The 19,073-nt window shown below is 60.3% G+C and overlaps 2 protein-coding genes across 5 annotated transcripts; both read right to left on the minus strand.

Annotated features, from left to right (window-relative positions):
- Positions 1-1,428: 1,428 nt before the first annotated feature.
- SLC25A10 (solute carrier family 25 member 10) lies at positions 1,429-14,524 on the minus strand. 4 transcript variants are annotated; one of them, XM_063705755.1, is made up of 11 exons: positions 12,308-14,524; positions 7,403-7,522; positions 6,863-6,977; positions 6,714-6,762; positions 6,405-6,446; positions 5,601-5,644; positions 5,360-5,430; positions 4,942-5,034; positions 4,573-4,650; positions 2,555-2,611; positions 1,429-2,466 (listed from the first exon to the last, which is right to left on the minus strand). In XM_063705755.1, the coding sequence occupies exons 2-11, from the start codon at positions 7,484-7,486 to the stop codon at positions 2,365-2,367; spliced, it is 735 nt and encodes a 244-aa protein (XP_063561825.1). In that variant the 5' UTR covers positions 7,487-7,522; positions 12,308-14,524; the 3' UTR covers positions 1,429-2,364. The 4 variants fall into 4 exon arrangements, with proteins under 4 accessions (XP_063561825.1, XP_018882950.1, XP_018882951.1 ...); XM_019027405.4 differs by lacking the exon at positions 12,308-14,524 and adding an exon at positions 9,952-12,293; XM_019027406.3 differs by lacking the exon at positions 12,308-14,524 and adding an exon at positions 8,966-9,209.
- Positions 14,525-14,905: 381 nt separating this feature from the next.
- On the minus strand, positions 14,906-19,065 carry MRPL12 (mitochondrial ribosomal protein L12). The gene is made up of 5 exons (XM_004040815.5): positions 18,847-19,065; positions 17,986-18,172; positions 17,700-17,783; positions 15,385-15,519; positions 14,906-15,300 (listed from the first exon to the last, which is right to left on the minus strand). Exons 1-5 carry the CDS (start codon positions 18,918-18,920, stop codon positions 15,184-15,186), a joined length of 597 nt encoding a protein of 198 aa, XP_004040863.1. The 5' UTR covers positions 18,921-19,065; the 3' UTR covers positions 14,906-15,183.
- Between the last annotated feature and the right edge of the window lie 8 nt (positions 19,066-19,073).

Below are 19,073 nucleotides of genomic sequence, written 5' to 3' on the forward strand. Positions count from 1 at the left end.
GTGGGGCTGACTGCAGGGAGGGGCTGGGGGTGATGCCAGCCTCTGGGGTGGCCCCGGTGCCCTGGCATGACGGCTGCTTCCTCCAGGGCTCCCATCAAAGCAGCTCTGAGAATGTGGTCCCTGCATCTGCAGATTTTGGGATTTGCTGGCTAGAGCTGCCTTTCTGAACCACCTGGTTTCTCAGGAAGCAGCAGCCTTCCCCCTGAACCTACCCAGCCACTCCCTGGGTGTGAATTTCCAACCTGGGCACTGGGTACCATGTACAAACCTCAGAGCTCCCACTGGTCCCCAGTTCAAACAAAACCAGCTCTTCACAAAATGCACATGGCAGTCAGAGAAATTTGAGCACTGAATGGATATTCAAGGATATCAAAGATTTTTTTTTTTTCTGAGACAGGGTCTTGCTCTGTTGTCCAGGCTGGAGTGCAGTGGCACAATCATGGCTCACCGTGGCCTAAATCTCCTGGGCTCAAGTAATCCTCCCACCTCAGCCTCCCAAGTAGCTGGGACTACAGGTGCGTGCCATGACGCTCAGGTAATTTTTAAATTTTCTGTACAGATGGAGATCTCACCATATCATCCAGGCTAGTCTCGAATTCCTGGGCTGAAGAGATCTTGCCTCAGCCTCCCACAGTGCTGGGATTACAAGTATGAGAGATCACACCCGGCCCACCATTACATTCTTTTTTTGAAATGGGGTCTCACTCTGTCACCCAGGCTGGAGTGCAGTGGTGCGATCATAGCTCACTGCAGCCTCGAACTTGCAGGCTTAAGCGATCCCACCGCAACCTTCCAAGTAGCTGGGACTACAGGCCATTTGCGCCACTGCACTCCAGCCTGAGTGACACAGTAAGACCCTGTCTTAAAAAAAAAAAAAAAGGGCATCTTTGGGAGGCCAAGATGGGCAGATCCCCTGAGCTCAGAAGTTTGGGACCAGCCTGGGTAACATTGCGAGACCCCAACTCTACAAAAACATACAAAAATTAGCCAGGTATGATGGTGCACGCCCATAGCACCAGCTACTTGGAAGGCTGAGGTAGAAGACTGGTTTGAGCCCAGGAGGCCCAGGTTAGTAAGCCAAGATCGTGCCACTGCACTCCAGCCTGAATGACAGAGCCAGATCCTGTCCAAAAAAAAAAATTAGTGCTTGCTGTTGGTGGAGTCTACAATGTCTACAAGGAGTAGCTGGGACCCCATGGAGTCTACAATGTCTGAGACCCTCAACCCCAGCCTCACCGTCTTGTTCCCTTCCCCCCACACCGGTTTTGGTTCCTCCTACTTCCCCAATTCCTTCATCCAAATGCACAGCGAGGACCCTGGCTCCTCCCCAAAAGGCCTTGGCCCGGTCCTCCTTAGGGGGTGCAGGGGGTCCTACTGGTCTGGACAGCAAGGCAGCCAGCGGGCAGGCAGTGCAGGCAGGAACAGACGTGGCAGCTCCCGGCATTTATTGATTGCAGCCCCCACAGAGCACACTGCCCTTCCCAGGTGGGGTGAAGCCCAGCGACCAGGGAGGCAGAGGACGCAGCATCCGCCCTGTCGGACTCCTTGTCGGGGAGAAGGCCCTTAGGAGGAACTGCGGCCCGCCTGGGCCATTCCCCCAGGGAGCCAAGCGGGAGGGCCCAGGGGCCCGAGGGACGCAGGCACAATCCCTGAAGACAGAGACCGCCTGCTGGTGAGCGGAGAGGCTTTGGCAAAACTAACTGTTAAAGCCACTGCAGGGCAGGCAGCAGTGAGCGGGACCTCGGTGGCCCTCAACTCTCACCCACAATGGCTCCAGAACCACTCTGGGCCACTCCCTCCCAGGCACTCGCTTGTGGTCTGCATTGTTTGTTCATCCCACCCAGCTGCGGGGTCTCAAGGGGAGCTGCAGCTGCTCGAGGACACGGAAGGTCTGGTCGCTCTCAGCGGACACAAAGTGCAGAGCTAGCACTTGGGTGAGCAACAGCCAGGCTGCACCCACACTCTGCCACCCAAGTCCTCGATGGAAAGTGCTGGAAGATGCTGCTTTGGGCATCGGGGGCAGGAGGCAGGGATAATACCCCTCCCCTGGCCCAGGAGAGGGGAGAAATCAGCCTCTGGCAGCCCCTGTTCCCCCGAGGAGCTGCCAGCGGGAGAGGGGCAAGGCCACGCAGTGCCCAGCCGGGAGAGCCTGGGAGACAGAGCAGGGAGTGGTGCAGCTACAGCTGAGAGGGGACGAGGCCAGGAGGAGCTCAGCCAGCAGGTGGGGGGACAGCAGGGGCCTGCTGCAGAGGACGGGTGGCCGCGGCCGGGGAGGTCGCGGCCCCAGGAGCAGGTGCTGGGCTTGGGACTCTTTGGAAGAACCTAGCGTGGCTGGCCTGGCAGCCCAGCCATTCCCACGGCTGGTCAGGATGGCACTTTGATGCCAAAGTTTTTGCGTAGCTGTTCCAGAAACACAAAAGTGAGCACGGTGTGGGGGATGAGGCGGATGCCAGCTGGGACGAGGCCCTGGAGGGAGACAGGGAAAATGAGAGACACAGAGCCCGAAGGGACCCGCTCCCCATTGCCCAAGCCGCCACTGCCGCCACCACTGCACCTTGTAAAAGGCCAGAGGCCCGAGCTTCGCTGTCTCCACGGCGCAGTGGAAAACGCCCTGCAGAAAACGCAGTGAAACAATCAAAAAGGCTGCTTCTCCCCCAAAAGGCAATGAAAATCCCCTCCCAGGCACCAGCCAGGCACGGTGGCCTGGGCATTCTCAGTGTGGGGTGTGGGTGTGGGTGTGAGCGGCGGCTGCTGGCTGGTAACAGGTGACCATAGGTCTGCAGGCACCAGCCAGGTCAACGGCCACCCTGCCTGCTCATGCGGTACAACCAGGGCCCGAGGGTGCAGCCCAGGGTCCAGTGGGCAGAGGGGGCTGTGAACAGAACCATGAGAATCACGGATGCAGCACGGCAGGGTCAGGGAGAAGAAAAGGGACAGAGCCACGGGCTCTGCAAACGTGGAAGCCCCATGGAGTTGGCGGGGGCCCAAGACAGGAGACCCAGAGCACCTATGAGGCACAGACTGCCATGAACGGCACCACCTCTGTTAATCTGTGAAAGAAATGTTTTGGCCGGGCACAGTGACTCACGCCTGTAATCCCAGCACTTTGGGAGGCTGAGGTGGCAGATCACTTCAGGCCAGGAGTTCAAGACCAGCCTGGCGAACATGGCGAAACCTTGTCTCTACTAAAAATACAAAAATTAGCCAGGAGTGGTGGCACGTGCCTGTAATCCCAGCACTTTGGGAGGCCGAGGCAAGCGGATCACCTGAGGTCAGGAGTTCAAGACCAGCCTGGCCAACATGGTGAAACCCTGTCTCTACTAAAAATATGAAAAATTAGCCGGGCATGGTGGCGGGCGCCTGTAATCCCAGCTACTTGGGAGGCTGAGGCAGGAGAATCGCTTGATCCCAGGAGGTGGAGGTTGCAGTGAGGGGAAAAAAAAAAAAAAGAAAAGAAATGTGTTTTTTGTTTTTGTTTTTGTTTTAAGACAGAGTCTCGCTCTGTCACCCAGGCTGGAGTGCAGTGGTGCAATCTCGGCTCACTGCAACCTCCGCCTCCCGAATTCAAGCAATTCTCCTGCCTCAGCCTCCTGAGTAGCTGGGATTACAGGCGTGCGCCACCAGGCCCAGCTAATTTCTTTGCATTTTTAGTAGAGACGGGGTTTCACCATGTTGGTCAGGCTGGTCTCCAACTCCTGACTTGTGATCTGCCCGCCTTGGCCTCCCAAAGTGTTGGGATTACAGGCGTGAGCCACCGTGCCTGGCCGAAAAGAAATGTTTTAAGACAGTCTCACTCTGTCACCCAGGCTGGAATGCAGTGGTGCAATCTCGGCTCACTGTGGCCTGGACCTCCTGGGCTCAAGGGATTACCCCACCTCAGCCTCCTGTGTAGCCGGAACTACAGGCATGCACCACCAAGCCTGACTAATTTTGTTTTGTTTTGTTTTTTTGAGACAGTTTCACTCTTGTTGCCCAGGCTGGGGTGCAGTGGTGTGATCTCGGCTCACTGCAACCTCCGCCTCCCAGGTTCAAGCGATTCTCCTGCCTCAGCCTCCCGAGTAGCTGGGATTACAGGCACACGCCACCACACCCAGCTAATTTTTCGTATTTTTAGTAGAGAAGGGGTTTCACCATGTTGGCCAGGCTGGTCTTGAACTCCTGACCTCAGGTGATCTGCTTGCCTCGGCCTCCCAAAGTGCTGGGATGATAGGCATGAGCCACCGCACCTGGCCCCTAATTTTTGTAATTTTGGTAGAGACAGGGTTTCAGTATGTTGCCCAGGCTGGTCTTGAACTCCTAGACTCAAGCAGTCTGCCTGCCTCAGGCTCCCAAAGTGCTGGGGTTACAGGCATGAGCCACTGCGTCGGGCCAAGAAGTCTTCTCTAAAAACAAAAACAAGGCAAAGGCATTCAAAGGCACAACCCTCTCCCAAGGCAAGTGCTGTGCAGAGACAGGCAACTAGAAGGGAGGGACACTCTTCCCTGGGTCCCCAGTGCGAGTGTCCACCCCCCAGAGAGGTGAGGGGACTCGCTGGGCTGTGCAGCCCAACTGCACAGGCAGGGCCCCACTCACCTGATACTCCCCCTTGGAGTTCATCAGGCGAGTCTTCAGCACATCCAGGGGCTGACACAGGAACGTGGCACATCCACCCTGAGGAGAGGGCTCGTCACCAGCGGCCTGTCAGGTACCCCAGGCACCATCGCCGAATCCCACCCACATGCCAGCCCCTCCACCTGACTCCTAGGGCGGGCCAGGAACATGCTGGCGGGGGCACTAGGCTGACCCATGAGCTCCCAAAGCCCTGGCACCTACTTATGAGCCCCAGGGGGCACTGCCAGATGCCCAAGGCCCCTGCCTCCCCCAGCCCTCGCCCCATCCTGGGTGCCCTCAGCGCCCAAGGCCGGCCCAGGGACGCCCACCCTAGCCATGCCGGCCACTTACTGCAATAAAGCTGGCGAGAAAGTGAGTGAAGATGTTGTCAGAGAGGTACCCGGTGCTAAGGACCAGCTGCTTGGCCTGGTCGTAGCAGGACAGCTGCAGGGGCACAAGGGCGGTCAGGGCTGCAGGGGGGACCCCAACTTGGGGAAAGCACACAGGGCCCCAGGCGACACCACCTGGCAATGGCCAAGCATCTGCTCCGTCTGTCTGTCCGTGAGGCCCAGACAGGGGAGGCACCTGCCCGAGGTCCTTCACAGGCTGCAGCCCTGACCCACCCATGCCCCCCACCCTGCCCCACAAGGTCACAGTTGGTGGCTCCCCAGGAGGGTTTCGGCACCCAGTGCCTTGTTCTATGGCCCCTCTGAAGATGGAGATCATGGTCGCAGGCACTGCCCACACCCACCCCACGCAGGAGGCCTACCTGGCCCACAGTGACTAAGGCCCCTCGGCTGGATGCCATGGTCGCACCCGAGAACAGTCTCCTGAGACCCTCTGCACAAGGAAGGGGTGAGGCAAGGGGTGAGGCCAGGGGTGAGGCAAGGGGTGAGGCAAGGGGTGAGGCCAGGCACCTGGCCCAAATCCCTCGGCGCCCAGTCTTCTACAGCGCTGCCCACCCTGCCTGCCCCCCAGAACCCTGCCTGTGCACAGCACCTGCCCCTCACCTTCACGAGCTACGCGGTACAGGCCATCCAGCGCATGGGCGTAGCTGCCGGGGACACAGAATGACCACATGAGACTCCCCCTGACCACCGGCTCCCACAGAGGGTCCTCCCAGGCCCCGATGCAGGCCGGGGGTTCTGAGGAAGCAGAGGCCTCATGGGCCTGAAGATCTCTCCCTGGGAACACGAGGCTGGTCCTGACATCCCACAGCCACCTCGCCCACCCCGCCCGGCCCTCAGGGAGGAGGTTCCGTCTTTTCCAACAGAGTCCCTGGCTGGGCACCGCTCCTAGCATGCAGGCCTCCTGCCCACCAGCCCCCGGGGTCCTGGGGGAACACAGTCTGTGTGCACAGCTAGAAGCCAGAACTCCCCAGGGGTCCTTGGAAGAGGCGGGGGAAGTGGCTCACATTGCAGTTGGAGCGGACCCCGGGCCCTGGAAAGACCCCAGGCTGTGGCAGGAGGGCACAGCTGCCCTGAACTGGGCAGGGAGGCAGCGCCTCCTTCGGGCGTTTCTGTTGCATGCGCTCTCTCCATACCTGGGGCGTTCGCCTCTGCACTCACCACCCTGGGGTGCAAACAGGCCCAGCCCCCAATCCAACAAGGCTCTCCCCACAGGAAGAACCCAAAGGTCCTGGGGGGGCAGAGTGACACCCCCGAGTCCAGAACAGCCGTCAGGACCCTCCATGGACCGTGCAGGCACCACGGCCTGCTGGAGCCCCAGGTAGGTCACGGCAGAGCAGCCAGGGGTCCGCTCCCGCCCGAGCCTCCTGCACCCCAACCACCCCGAGAAGGCCGCCCATGACTCACTTGCGCCGCTGACCCTGGGGCAGCTTCACATCGTTCTGCATCCTGAAACAGAAGCAGGCGGCGGGAGGGGCGGGCGGGCCGAGGGGCATGGGCAGCCCTGGCAGCACAGGGGAGCTCATGCTGGTCAGCGGGGCCCACAGGACAGGGCACGCCGGGGCTCAGGGACACCCACCCCCCTATGCCCAGGACACCAGGGTCTCAATGGCTTGTTCCAGGTTGACCCCACCCTGCAAGCAGCCCTGGCAGGTCCTGGCCTGTCTGGGGACAAGAAAGCCCCTGGCCTTGCAGGTGGGGTGGGGGAACACCAACCTGACGTTGACCAAGTCTGCGGGCGTCCCCACGAAGCCTCCAGCTAAACCTGCGGTGACACAAACCCCAGAGATGAGCCGTGCTGACACACGGCGTCCTCGGCCGACCTGACCACCCCGCGCCCCTCCCCCTCCCGCCCGGCAGCTCACCGCTGACGGAGCCCAGCAACACCTTCTGGTGGAAGGGGAGAGGCCCCTGGCTGCCCTTGGCCACACGGTCCCGCACAGTCTCGTAGATGGCGAACCGAGTCAGGGAGTAGGTCATCTGGGGGAGAAGGGCCTGGCTTGGAGGGACGGGCATGCCCCACACCCCTCAGCCTCGCCACCCGGCCCAGCCAGGGATCCCCCTCAGCCCGAGGGGCCACAGGGACCCTGAGGGGCCTTCCCAAGGCCACTGTGCCAGCATGCGGCTGAGCCAGTTCACAAATCTAGAGCTGCACCCTGCTTTCTCATTCCCTGGGCCTCAGCTTCCCCACCGGTAAGTGGCGGTCTCAGGCCCAGCCCTGCAAACTGGGTGGGTGCCCATGGGAGGCCCACCCTGGGGTCACCAGCTCTCGGCCTGGTGGGTCCTTCCTTGCACAAAGTCTTGAAAAGGGGACGGAAGTAGCTTGGATGCCTCTGCAGGACTCAGCCCCAGTCTGGGAGCCCTGAGGGGCCATGGGGAGCCCAAGGCTGGCACACACCACGCACCTGTCTGCACAGCGAGGCACTCAGGCCGCTGTAGAGTGCCAGGATGCCGTCGGTACGCACCACCCGCAGCGCCATGCCCGTCATGCGCAGCTTCACCTCCTGCTGCGTCTGCAGATGCACCTGCGGGAGTGAGTGCTCTCAGACCCCACAGCGACCCCGAGGGATCGGTGCCAGGTTCATCCAGAGAGGGGGAAACTGAGGCAGGAGGCAGTGATAAGGCCTCCCACGGCCCTGCCCGGGGACCCCACACCCGTGCCTGGAACCAGCTCACACCACTGCTTTCCAACAGCAACCACACCAGTGGACACGGAGCTGAGAGTGTCCGCGAGCCCCGCGAGTGCCCCGCGTACCACCTGAGTATTGGCTGCACTGGCCGCAGGGGCTCGCCATTCTCCTTCTGCAGATGAGGAAACTGAGGCATGAGAGGTAACGCACCCGCTGGTGCCATCAGGATTTGGGCCCAGCGGGGAGACCCCAGAGCCCTACTTTTTATCCACCACACCACGTCTCAAGAGGGACAAACGTTTGTGGGCGCTCAGAAACGGCGAGGGAGCCCGCAGGACCATGGGAGACTGAGGAGGTAGCCATAGAAGGCCTTGAAAGGCAGCAGGAGCTCAGCAGCAGACAAGGGGACGGTGTGGCTGGTGGCAGGGCATAGCGGCCTCCTCCGCAAAGCACCTAGGAGCTGTGGGCAGGCACCCGGGGCTGTCAGCCCGAAACCTCCCATTCCGTTGGCCTCCACCACTCACTGGATCTCTGCCTCCTCGCCTGGCCAGCTGAGAGCTCCAGGCAGAAGGGGGATTGGCCAGGGCCAGACAGGAAGGCCAGCACCTGGCCCAGGATCCCAGCTCCTGGGTCCCACCCCCAGCACTGACCCCAAAGAACTCCATCCGCTGCTCAGTGTGACCTGCACGTGCGCGGCCCCTGTCACGCATGCCCAGGGGTCGGCAAGGATGGGTGGGGACAGAGAGGGGCCTCCCATTGTGCGAGCCCAGCAGAACAGAGGGACTGGGCCACACAGGCAGCAGCCCCCGTCCCGGCCAGATGCGACGGTAGGGACTGTAGGGACATGGGACAAAGTGATCAAGAAGCTTTAAAAGATCTTTCCAACGGCCAGGCAGAGAGGCCTGGTGAGCAGTCCTCAGGAGCACACCCTGACCACAGCGCCATAGGCTGCCAGCAGCTGGCTCCTCCCGCCCTTCCAGGCCAGAGGGCAGTCCCGCCTCCCCCAGGCGGTGTTCTGCAGCTAGAGAGCGCCTGGTGGGGGAGGGCCAAGGGGCAGTGGGGCTCAGAGGGCCCCAGACAAGGGACAGCAGCACGCAGGTCCCGCCTTCAACACCCAGATGAACGTGGGAGAGGCCCTGGGGGAGGGGGACCTGTGCGGCGCCCAGGAGGAAAGGAAGAGCCCGATGCCAAGGAGGGTCTCCTTCTGCCCATGCCAGCGCCTTCCTGTTGCTGTGGCTGCATCTCACTGGCTGTGGCTGCCTGTGGCCTGGGAGCTCTGAAGGCCTCTCCCAGGATCAGTGAAGTCTCAGGTGCCCCAAGACGCCCACATCTGCTCACCTGGCCTTCACGCAGCGGCCAGCATTGTTGCTCGTTAGTAAAGCCAGTCCCCTCAAAGGCTGCTGGAATACAAGTCCCCTGGGCAGGCTGCTAAAATAAAGGTCCCCCAGACAGGCGGCTGCCCAGTGACCACAGCCAGGTTCACAGGGCAGGGCCTGCTGGGCAGACTGTGCAAAGCCTCAGGCCCTTTCTTCTTTGTTCTCTGTGGCAAGACACGGTCAGAAAACAACGCCCCTTGGCTGTCCCTGGGAAACAAGGAGAGCTCTGTCTTATTTTGCCCCATAAGCATTTAAAAAAAAAAAAAGTAAAAAAACGGTGGCTGCTTCTCGTGCTGAGAAATGCCCACTTTCATAGGGCCAGGACCACACGCGTGCAGGGTCTCCTGGCATCTCTCCTGGGGGTGTGCTGGTCCTAACATCGCTTCCAGTGCCCACGCAGCTCTCCGAAGGAAGCAGCCCAAAGCCGGGGCATCGGGTCACCCCACTTGCCCAGGGACACGTCCGGCGGCGTGCTAAACACCCCTGGGTGGGGGGCGGCTTGGCCCACACCCTGGGTGTGCTACAGCCAGCACGTCTCTAGATGCCAACACCTGTGCACTTCACAGAACTCCCCCCACAACTTCTAACTAGGCGGAAGGAGCGTTCTTGAATGTATGGGGGTGGGTGGCTCAGAGAGGCCAAGTGACTCGCCCAAGGTCACCAGGTATTAAAGTGTAGAGCTGGGGCTGGATCGCCACCTGCCGAGAACTGGGAAGCCGGCTGGGAAGCTGGGGAGCGCGGCTGCGCCCTGCAGGCCTCGAGCTCGGCGGCCACCACTGGAGGGCCACCCGGGATCGGCCATCCGGGTGTCGGGGGCCTCCTCGCGCTCTCCAGGAGGGAGCCCCGGGCGCGGCGATCCCCGGGTGAGTGGGGCCGGGCTGCTGCCTTTGCAGGCGTCTCGGCGGCGCCAGGGTCCCATCCGCCCCGCGTCCCGGGCCCCGGCCTCACCTTGAGCAGGTCCAGCGGGTGCGTGCAGCAGGCGGCCCCGCAGGAGGCCAGCCCCCCGAAGTACCAGCGCGACACGCGCGCCTCGGCTGCCATGGCCCAGGAGAGCCCAATCCCGGCCCGACCACAACCCGACCCCGGCCCTACCCCGGCGTGTACCGGCCCGCAACGCCCCGCGCCCCGCGCCCCGCGCCCGGTTCAAAGCGCCGCCCGCGCGCCCGCACCCCGCACAGCCAATGCGCGCGCGCGCCCCGGGGGCGGGACCGCTAGGCCACGCCCCCTGCGATTGAGGCGGGCCCGGCGCCTTAAAGCGGCCGCGAGGGGCGCCGAGCGCGGTGGGCCCGGCCTGCGGACGCGCGGGTGCTTCGGGGCTGCTGCGTGGCCGCCTCCACTCCCCCGGGCCCCTAGCGTCCTCCCTTCCCCAGGTCGGAGCGCTGGGCCGAAGGCCACCGCCCGGGGACCGGCCCCAGGCACACGGGACCGCGGCGGGCGCCCTGCCAATCCCCAGGAGGCCCGGCCCCTGGCCCTGAACCTGCACCCGGTGGCCACCCCGCCGCGCAGCCGCTGGCTCGTGAGTCACCTGGCGGGGGCCACGTGTGTGCGGCGTGGGCCCTGCGTCCACAGGTCTGCAACCCCTGCCCCCACGAGGGCTCAGCCCCGGCCCAGCTGCAAGAGAACAGAAAACCGGCTTCGGGAGCCGGGCGCGGTGGCTCACGCCTGTAATCCCAGTTACTCAGGAAGCTGAGGCAGTAGAATCGCTTGAATCCGGGAGGCAGAGGTTGCAGTGAGCTGAGATCGCGCCACTGCACTCCAGCCTGGGCGACAGAGCGAGACTCCATCTCAAAAAAAAAAAAAAGAAAAAGAAAAGAAAAAAAGAACCTGCGTGGGGCCAGATTGAATGAAAACTGGGAAAAAAGGCGGTTAGGAAGGACTTGCCTCTCCCTTCCCACACACAGATGCCTGGAAGCTCCTGCTCAGTTCTGGTCTGGCTCTGACCAGACGCCCCAGGCAACCACCCTGGAAGTGGGGTGGATTCTGGGGCTCTTGTTCCCAGGAGATGCCTGCCTGCATCTGGGCCCCTGCTTGGATTCCACTTCCCTGCGAAGAACAAGGAGGCGCTGGTGTGTTCCTGGCCCAGGTGCACCTGCTGGGCAAAATGAAATTTAAGTCCCCAAGGCTGCTTTAGGGCTGGGCCACAGGGATGAAGAACCTGCAGCTCCAGCTTGGTCATTGCTGTCCGGCCTCCCCCACCCTCCAGGGCGAAGGGTGAGGGGCACCGGAAAAACAACTCGTGGTCCCTGGAACCCCTCAAGCACCAGAATGTGTCCAGCCCTGCCTCTGTGCATCCAGCGATGCCCTGGCTGTGTCAGAAGCGCAAGACGCACACTTAGGATTTTCAGCTTGGCTGTGGGTTTATTGGGCCGTAACCCCAACGTAGGCAGGCAGGCTATTTGTCTAAATCGGCCAACTGGAGGAGACTGTTTTCTAGACCCTTAGGTGGCCTCTGACCCCAGAAGTCATCAGCGGAAGATTTGGGCTGGGGAGTGAGCAGCTAACCAGAGGCGGTACCCCTGCCCGGAAGTGTATCCTGGACCTTGGTTTGGTTGGGTCCCTCAGGTGTTGCCCACACAGACCGTAACTACCTGGCAATCGAGAAGGGTGCCAGATGGACACTGGGGGTGAAAACACAGCCACGCCTGGTGGGGAAGCGGGTGGAAGTGCTCAGGAGGCAACCAGGAGAGTGCGGTGCAGCACTGCCCGCACCAAGCCTGGGCTGGGGCTCGACAGGAAGCGTGGAGATGGCGCAAATGCACCGCAGGGACTCAGAGGGATCACGCTGGGCTTAAAAGGCCCAGAGCAAACAGACTCAACCGTTAGGAAGCAGGGGAAGTGGCCCAATCTTAACGGAAATTTCCCAGCAAGAGGACGGGCTTCCTTGTCCGGGGCCATCCAGGCTCACACCTGACTGAGTCCCGCAGACTTGGCTGTGCCCACAGCGCCTGTCTCACTCAGTGTAAACCAAGATGAGTTGCATCCATCGGCTCCCAATTACCAAGAATCAGAGGCGATGGATGGAAACCTTGGGGGAAGCAGGGCCTGGAGGGCCAGTGTCCCCTGAGTCTGTGAGACACTCCAGGAAGGAGAGGGGCGGGCCTGGGCTGCAACCTGTCCCTCCCAAGGCCACCTGCAAGACAGGGCTGAAACTGGCTGCTGGCAGAGACCCCCCAACCCACAGAACACTGGCTCCCTGCTGAAGGAGGAACTGCTCCAAAGCAGAAAGAGCAGGGCCCAGCGGGTAAGGAGCGGGAACTGAAGAGCTTTACAAAGAACAAAAAAGGCTGGGCAGGGCAGCTCTCACCTGTAATCCCAGCACTTTGGGAGGCCAAGGTAGGAGGATCTCTTGAGGCCAGGCGTTTCAGACCAGCCTGCGCAACACAGTGAGACCACATCTCTAAAAAAAAATCAAAAGATTAGCCGGGCATGATGGCACGTGCCTATAGTCCCAGCTACCTGGGAGGATGAGGTAGGACGACTGCTTGAGCACAGGAGGCTGAGGCTGCAGTGAGCCTTTATCAGGCCACTGCACTCCAGCTCGGGTGACAGAGTGAGATCGTGTCTATATTAAAAAAATAAAAATAGGCCAGGTGTGGTGGCTCATGCCTGTAATCCCAGCACTTTGGGAGGCCAAGGTGGGTGATCACCTGGGGTTAGGAATTCGAGACCATCCTGGCCAACGTGGTGAAACGCTGTCTCTACTAAAAATACAAAAATTAGCTGGGTGTTGTGGCAGGCGCCTGTAATCCCAGCTACTAGGGAGGCTAAGGCAGGAGAATCGCTTGAACCTGGGAGGTGGAGGTTGCAGTGAGCCAAGATCGTGCCATTGCACTCCAGCCTGGGTGACAAGAGCAAAACTTGCTCAAAAAAAATTAAAATTAAAAAAGATAAAAATAAGGTTCAAGACCAGCCTGGCCAACAGGGTGAAACCCTGTCTCTACTAATAAAAATACAAAATTAGCTGGGCGTGGTGGCGCATGCCTGTAATTCCAGCTTCTTGGGAAGGTGAGGCAGGACAATTGCTTGAACCCGGCAGGTGGAGGCTGCAGTGAGCCAAGACTGCACCACCAGCCCGGGTGACAGACTGACACCCTGTTTCATAAAAATAAATACATAAATAAGTAAATAAAACATTAAAAAAATAGAACAAAAGTGCAAGGAGCTGTAGGGGACTGAAGTTTGTGAACTCTGTGAGCTAGAGATGCCGGGAGAGCAGTCAGAAGGCGAGGAATCCTGGAAAACAGGAAATGCATCCAGGGCCAGACGCTTTTTCAAATGATGAATCTAGAACTGCAGGTCGGGGACTCACAAGGATCCCTGATGGATTCTCAAACGGATCGTAAATTATGTCAGTAGGCCCAAGGGGGTGGTTGGGGCAGACTGAGCAAGCTCACGGGACAGGGCTCCCCGTCCAGCCTCCGACTGCGGCCTGGCATCCACCGTAGTGTCCTGCTGCTTGGCATCCACAGGTTATTTTGGGGGTCCCCCGGCAGGGAGGAAAGGGCCTCTCGGTGGCTCCTGCGAGTGGCCTGGCAGATGCCTGAGCCAGGGTAGACAGTGAGGAGTCGCGGGCAGAGATTTTGCTGGTCTATCTGGCCTGGGTGCAGCCTGGATGAAGACAGCATGTCTGTCTGACCCCAAGCAGGGCTCGTCCCTGAGCTCAGATGTTCGCTGCCCTCCAGAGGGGAAAGGCAGTTGGGGTCAGCAGGGCACCAGGCAGAATGCACCCAGCCCCAAGTGGCAGTGTCACCTCCTGAGGGAAGACCATTAACCCCTCAAAATGGCTACCATGGCCAATGGGGACTTCCAGGCTTGGCTTGGGACAGCCTTTCCTGGGGACAGCAGGTTAGTCAGATAAACTCTACCAGAAGGCCTTGCAAGAGGACCTGGGCCAGGCAGGGTGTACGCGCACAGTGAGCCTGAAACTCCCTGCCCCTCCTGCTCCCCCAGGAGTCCCAGCCAGTGGGCAGCTCCCAGACACACGGTGCCCCTTTCTGGTCCCATCCAAGGGATCCTTCCACCAGGAAAACTGAGGCTGGAGGGCATGGCGGCCTACGGGGCCGTCACACCGGGCATGTTTCCCGAAGCAGGTGCGGAACATGGCCTGTCTCTGGCCTCGTTGTGGGCCCACAGCCTGGGGGCTGGCCTTGGTCATGGGCCAGCTGAGACAGAAATCCGCTGATTCTCTCCCAGGCTTGGCTGAAAACAGGTGTGCCCAAGAAAAGGAGGCCACGGGTCCTTAGAGCAAGGCCCTGGCCGTTCCAGCCAGTCCATGGGGCCACACCCCCTGTATTCAGCAGTGGCACCAAGGGGTCTGCAGCCCGAGAGTGGCTGCCAAGGGCTGCCCAGCACTGGGCCACACCTCACCAAGTGCACAGTGACCAGTGCTCCAAGCTGACCCCGGCACTCCCAGTCCCCATGTCCACAAGCCCCTCCTGCCGCTTTGCCCAGGTCCCGGGATACCCCACTTAAGGGCCCCAGAGGAACAGCTGACACCCCAACCCTGCAGATGGCAGGTGCATCCCACACCCCTCCCCAATCCCCCTGCGCAGCCCCGTGGCCGGGTTTAGGTTCAGGGGTACTTGCAGCCTAAGCTAGGGGTGGCATCGCTGGCTCCAAGGCTGCCTCGGTTTCTCAGGCGAGTGCTGAACTTCCTGTTGCCTTAAAGAGGGCCAACACTGAAAACAGGGAGGCTTCCCGCTGCCCAGGTCCTCCACACCACTGCCGTCCACCAGGCCCACTGTGGGGTCTCAGGACAGGGCCCTGCACATCGGGGACCTGATGAATGCCTGCAGACTCTCAGATGTCTGCTGAGGAGCCAGGGAACAAGCCTCCCATCCCGTACCAGCCTCGATCCCCGCACTGGCCCGGCAGCCTGGCCTGAGCACGGCACTCCACACACTGAGCTGCACGGTGTATTTTTCTCAGCAGCCACCAGAGGCACATTCACCAGTGGCGCGTCCTGGTGGGCCTCCGGGTGCCGTCACCAGGCAGCAGCCGCCCCTCCCTCCCGCCACAGTAGGTCTGTGCGGCCTGTCCGGCCCCTCTGCGTGGTGCAGGCAATTCTCCCAAACGGCTCCACTGGGCGCCTGGTGCTGGGGGCGGAGCCAGTGACCACGGGAGGGCGGGACCTCGCCCGGGGCCCAGGGACCCCTGAACACAAGTCCTCCGAGCTGGAGGCTACTCCAGAACCACGGTGCCGCCCACCGCCTCCAGGGCCGCCTTGATCTTCTCCGCCTCAGCTTTGGCGACATTGGCTTTGATTTCCTGGGGCAGGGACTCCACCAGCTTCTTTGCCTGCCAGAGAGAGCAAAGTCAGGGACTGGGGGCCCTGGGCCGCCACAACGGAACCTGCCTCAGAACCCCCACCGCGGCACAGACCTGGACGAGGTTGATGCCTTGGATGTAGTTCTTGATTTCCTTGATCAGCTTCACTTTGTCCACGGGCTTCGCCTCAGTCAGGCGGACGGTGAAATGTGTCCGTTCTTTCGCTATGGGGATATCTTCTTCCACCACCTTAGGGAGCAGGAAAGAAGGGAAGCCAGGTGACAAAGGGCTGGGGGGAGCTAACGCCTCCACTGCTGGGCCACCCCAGTCTAAAGCCCCAAAGGGAGGTGCAGCGGAGGCCCCAGCAAAGCCTGGAGTTGGAAGTCACGTCTCCCAACTCATCAATTCTTAACCAGCTGGTGCTTTTTCTTTTCTTTTCTGTTTTTTGAGATGGAGTCTCACTCTGTCGTCCAGGCTGGAGTGCAGTGGTGCAACCTCAGCTCACTGCAACCTCCACCTCCTGGGTTCAAGCGATTCTCCTGCCTTGGCCTCGTGAGTCCAGCTGGTGCTTTTTCTCTCATGCTAGTCAGAGGCAGGTCTGCCTAATAACTCTTCGTAGCATGCTTTGGATGGGAGCGATGGCTCCGGTGGCTCACGCCTGTCATCCTAGCACTTTGGGAGGCCAAGGCAGGTGGATCACTTGAGGTCGAGTTTGAAACCAGCCTGACCAATATGGTGAAACCCTGTCTCTAGTGGTGCGCGCCTGTAATCCCAGCTACTCGGGAGGCTGCGGCATGAGAATTGCTTGAACCCGGGAGGCGGGGGCTGAGATCGCGCCATTGCACTCCAGCCTGGGTGATAGAGTGAGACTCGGTTTCATAAATAAATAACATGCTTCACAGTCCTTCCCTCAATACTCTACTCCCCTCTCGCTTAGAAAGCGTAACTTATGAGACAGGAAAGAACGACACCAAAAGTGCTTTGTAGATAAAAGCAGCGCCATTCCCTTCTCAGCCACACTGCAGTGCACATGTGCCGACAAACTGACAACCCGCCATGGGACTGACGGGCACGCTGCGCTTCTGACGTGGCGCATGGAGACCCAGCACCACCCGAGGGCAGGGGGCTGCGTGTCCCCACGGCCTGGGAAAGCTATTAATAACATCTTCTCCCTCCTCAAAAGCGATCCAGTTTACACAACAGGCTCTACAGTAATCCCAGCTATTCTTACCCAAACGCTCGGCCTGAATCTAATCAGCCTTTAAACTACCTTCCAGTTCTCAGGCATGAGTGACGCTGCCCCATGGGCACCCCACGCATCTGGAACATGGGACACTCTACAGTACACGACCTGGTTGCCCAGTGGGGGAAAGGTCTTCGGTGGAGAGGTTCACGCAACCCGATGACCAAACGCAACTGGCGGCTTCAAGTTCGCTGGTTTCCTTGCAAAGACCCAAGGACAGAGCTGCTTGTTACACCCCTTCGCCTGCGCCAGCCCCTACCTCGCTGCTGCTCCCTGAATTGTCAGACACCCTCTTGCCTGGTGACCCTGGTGCCTCCCCGTCCTCCGCCAGGAAGGCCATGCTCTCTTCTACAATGTCTGCCTCCTCTTCGAAGCCCGAAGCCCACCTTGAACTTGGAACTCTCCCTCCCACCTTGAGCTTCTTCCCTCCTTTTCCCCACAATGCTTACAATGTTCTATTTGGTATAATTTCTTCCTTTCTTTTTCCTCTTTTTTTTTTTTTTTTTTTTTTTTTTGAGGCAGGGTCTTGCTCTGTTGCCAGGTTGGAGGGCAGTAGTATGATCTTGGCTCACTGCAACCTCCGCCTCCCTGGTTCAAGCAATTCTTTTGCCTCAGCCTCCCAAGTAGCTGGGATTACAGGCACCTGCCACCACGCCGGCTAATTTTTGTATTCTTATTTATTTATTTATTTTTATTTTTATTTATTTGTTTTGTTTGTTTGTTTGTTTGTTTGAGACAGAGTGTCCCGGGTTCAAGCTATTCTCCTGCCTCAGCCTCCCGAGTAGCTGGGATTACAGGCATGTGCCACCAGGCCCAGCTAAATTTTTTTTGTATTTTTAGTAGAGACGGGGTTTTACCATGTTGGCCAGGCTGGCCTCGAACTCCTGACCTCAAGTGATCCACCCGTCTCGGCCTCCCAAAGCGCTGGGATTACAGGCGTGAGCCACCACGCCCAGCCTCTTTTTCCTCTCTCAGCTTAGCGTCTGTTTCCCTCCATTAGAAACACGGTCTCCACATGCAAAGTCGTGCACATCCACGGCAGGGAGTAGGTCCCCGGAGGCTGCAGGAGGCCGCACAGGTGTGCAGGCTGCAGACAATGACGGTAGCTGCAGAACCTGAGATACGGCACATGAGGCCACAGGCGAACTGGGCACCCCAGAAATGCCTCATTCTGCCCAGGACTCACCTCCTGGGCTGCTGCAGCAGGGACAGCCCCAGGCATCACACCACCCATCGGCACAAGCCCAACATCCTGGATCTTCAACGTTTTCTGCAGAGATAGAGAACAGTGTCCACAGCTGGCCCTCACACCAGCCGGAACCTACTGAGGAGGGGCAACTAGCCTGGCATGGACCTTGCACCTGGACAAACACACTTTTGACAATTTACCAAACTCCCAAAATACACCAGGAACAAAACACAGGGGCCCCGAAACTTCCAGCCCCTGGGTCTGTGCCACCCTCTCACGATACCTTCAGGAGCTCGTTGAGGTCTGAGATTTCCAAGAGAGTGAGGCTGGCGATGTCCTGGACCAGCTGCTGTATCTTGGGGGGGTACTCCTTGGGGGCGTTATCCAGGGGTGCACCAGCGAGGGCCTCACACCTCTGATGGCCGCTGCTCCTCATATGTCGCACGGCACAGACACATGGCACCTGTCGCCTAGCCCCCACCCCCAATTAAAACAGACTTGTCAGTCCTGGAATGGAAGGGGCTGCAGAAACCAGGGGGGCAGGACAACTGGGGGACTGGTGGGTGCCATAAGCTCAGGCTGGTAATCACTAGGGCCGGAAATTACCTAGCTCCTTGGTACCAGTCCAGGGTTCTCAGACCTCAAGGGGTCCGTATTGATAAGATTTGCAAGTTACTTTAAATTCTTCAAAGAGCCTTAGAAAGCCACGTGTTTATTTGCAGCCATACCGCTCAAACCTCAAGTTTCTGGTTTGAATGAACTACATCAACCCAGCGGTGGCGAAACTACTACTTAGGTGCATCTTCCTGCGCAAAGCCTCCCAAAACATGGGGCCCCCTGGCCGCAAAACGCCGCACCCACGGATGGGCCTTTGCTGCGGAAAAGGCTGAGGCCAAGGGAGGAACAGGGAATCGTCCAAGGTCATCTGGGGCCGACCCCGGCGCTTTCCACGGCCCAGGAGGGAAGGGGCGTGCGCACCGGGAGGCCTCCTCCCCGCGCCCCCGATGGGACCCCCCAAGCCCGGCCTGGCCGCTGCAGGGAGGCCGGCCCCGCCGCCCTCCTCCGCCCGGATCGACCCCTCAGTGCCCGGCCGCCCCCTAACCTGCCTGCCGGCCCGGTCCTGGCGCCCCAGGATCCCGCGTACCTGGCAAGGCGGAACGCAGCGGCCCGAAGCCCAAGGCAAGGCCCCCACAGGGGGCGAGCGGCCGCCGGCAGCATCGGTCCGCGGGCTGGAAGGTCACACGCGGTTCCCCGGGAGGAGGCGACGCTCTAGCCGCCACGGCGGCCGGGCATTCGAGCCGGAAATGACGCTCTAGCCGCACCTCGCGCTAGCCTCGTCTCACCCTCAGATTACCCACAAGGCGGCGCGCT

The sequence above is a fragment of the Gorilla gorilla genome, chromosome 4, assembly GCF_029281585.2.
Source record: "Gorilla gorilla gorilla isolate KB3781 chromosome 4, NHGRI_mGorGor1-v2.1_pri, whole genome shotgun sequence".
In the NCBI taxonomy this organism is placed as follows: domain Eukaryota; kingdom Metazoa; phylum Chordata; class Mammalia; order Primates; family Hominidae; genus Gorilla; species Gorilla gorilla.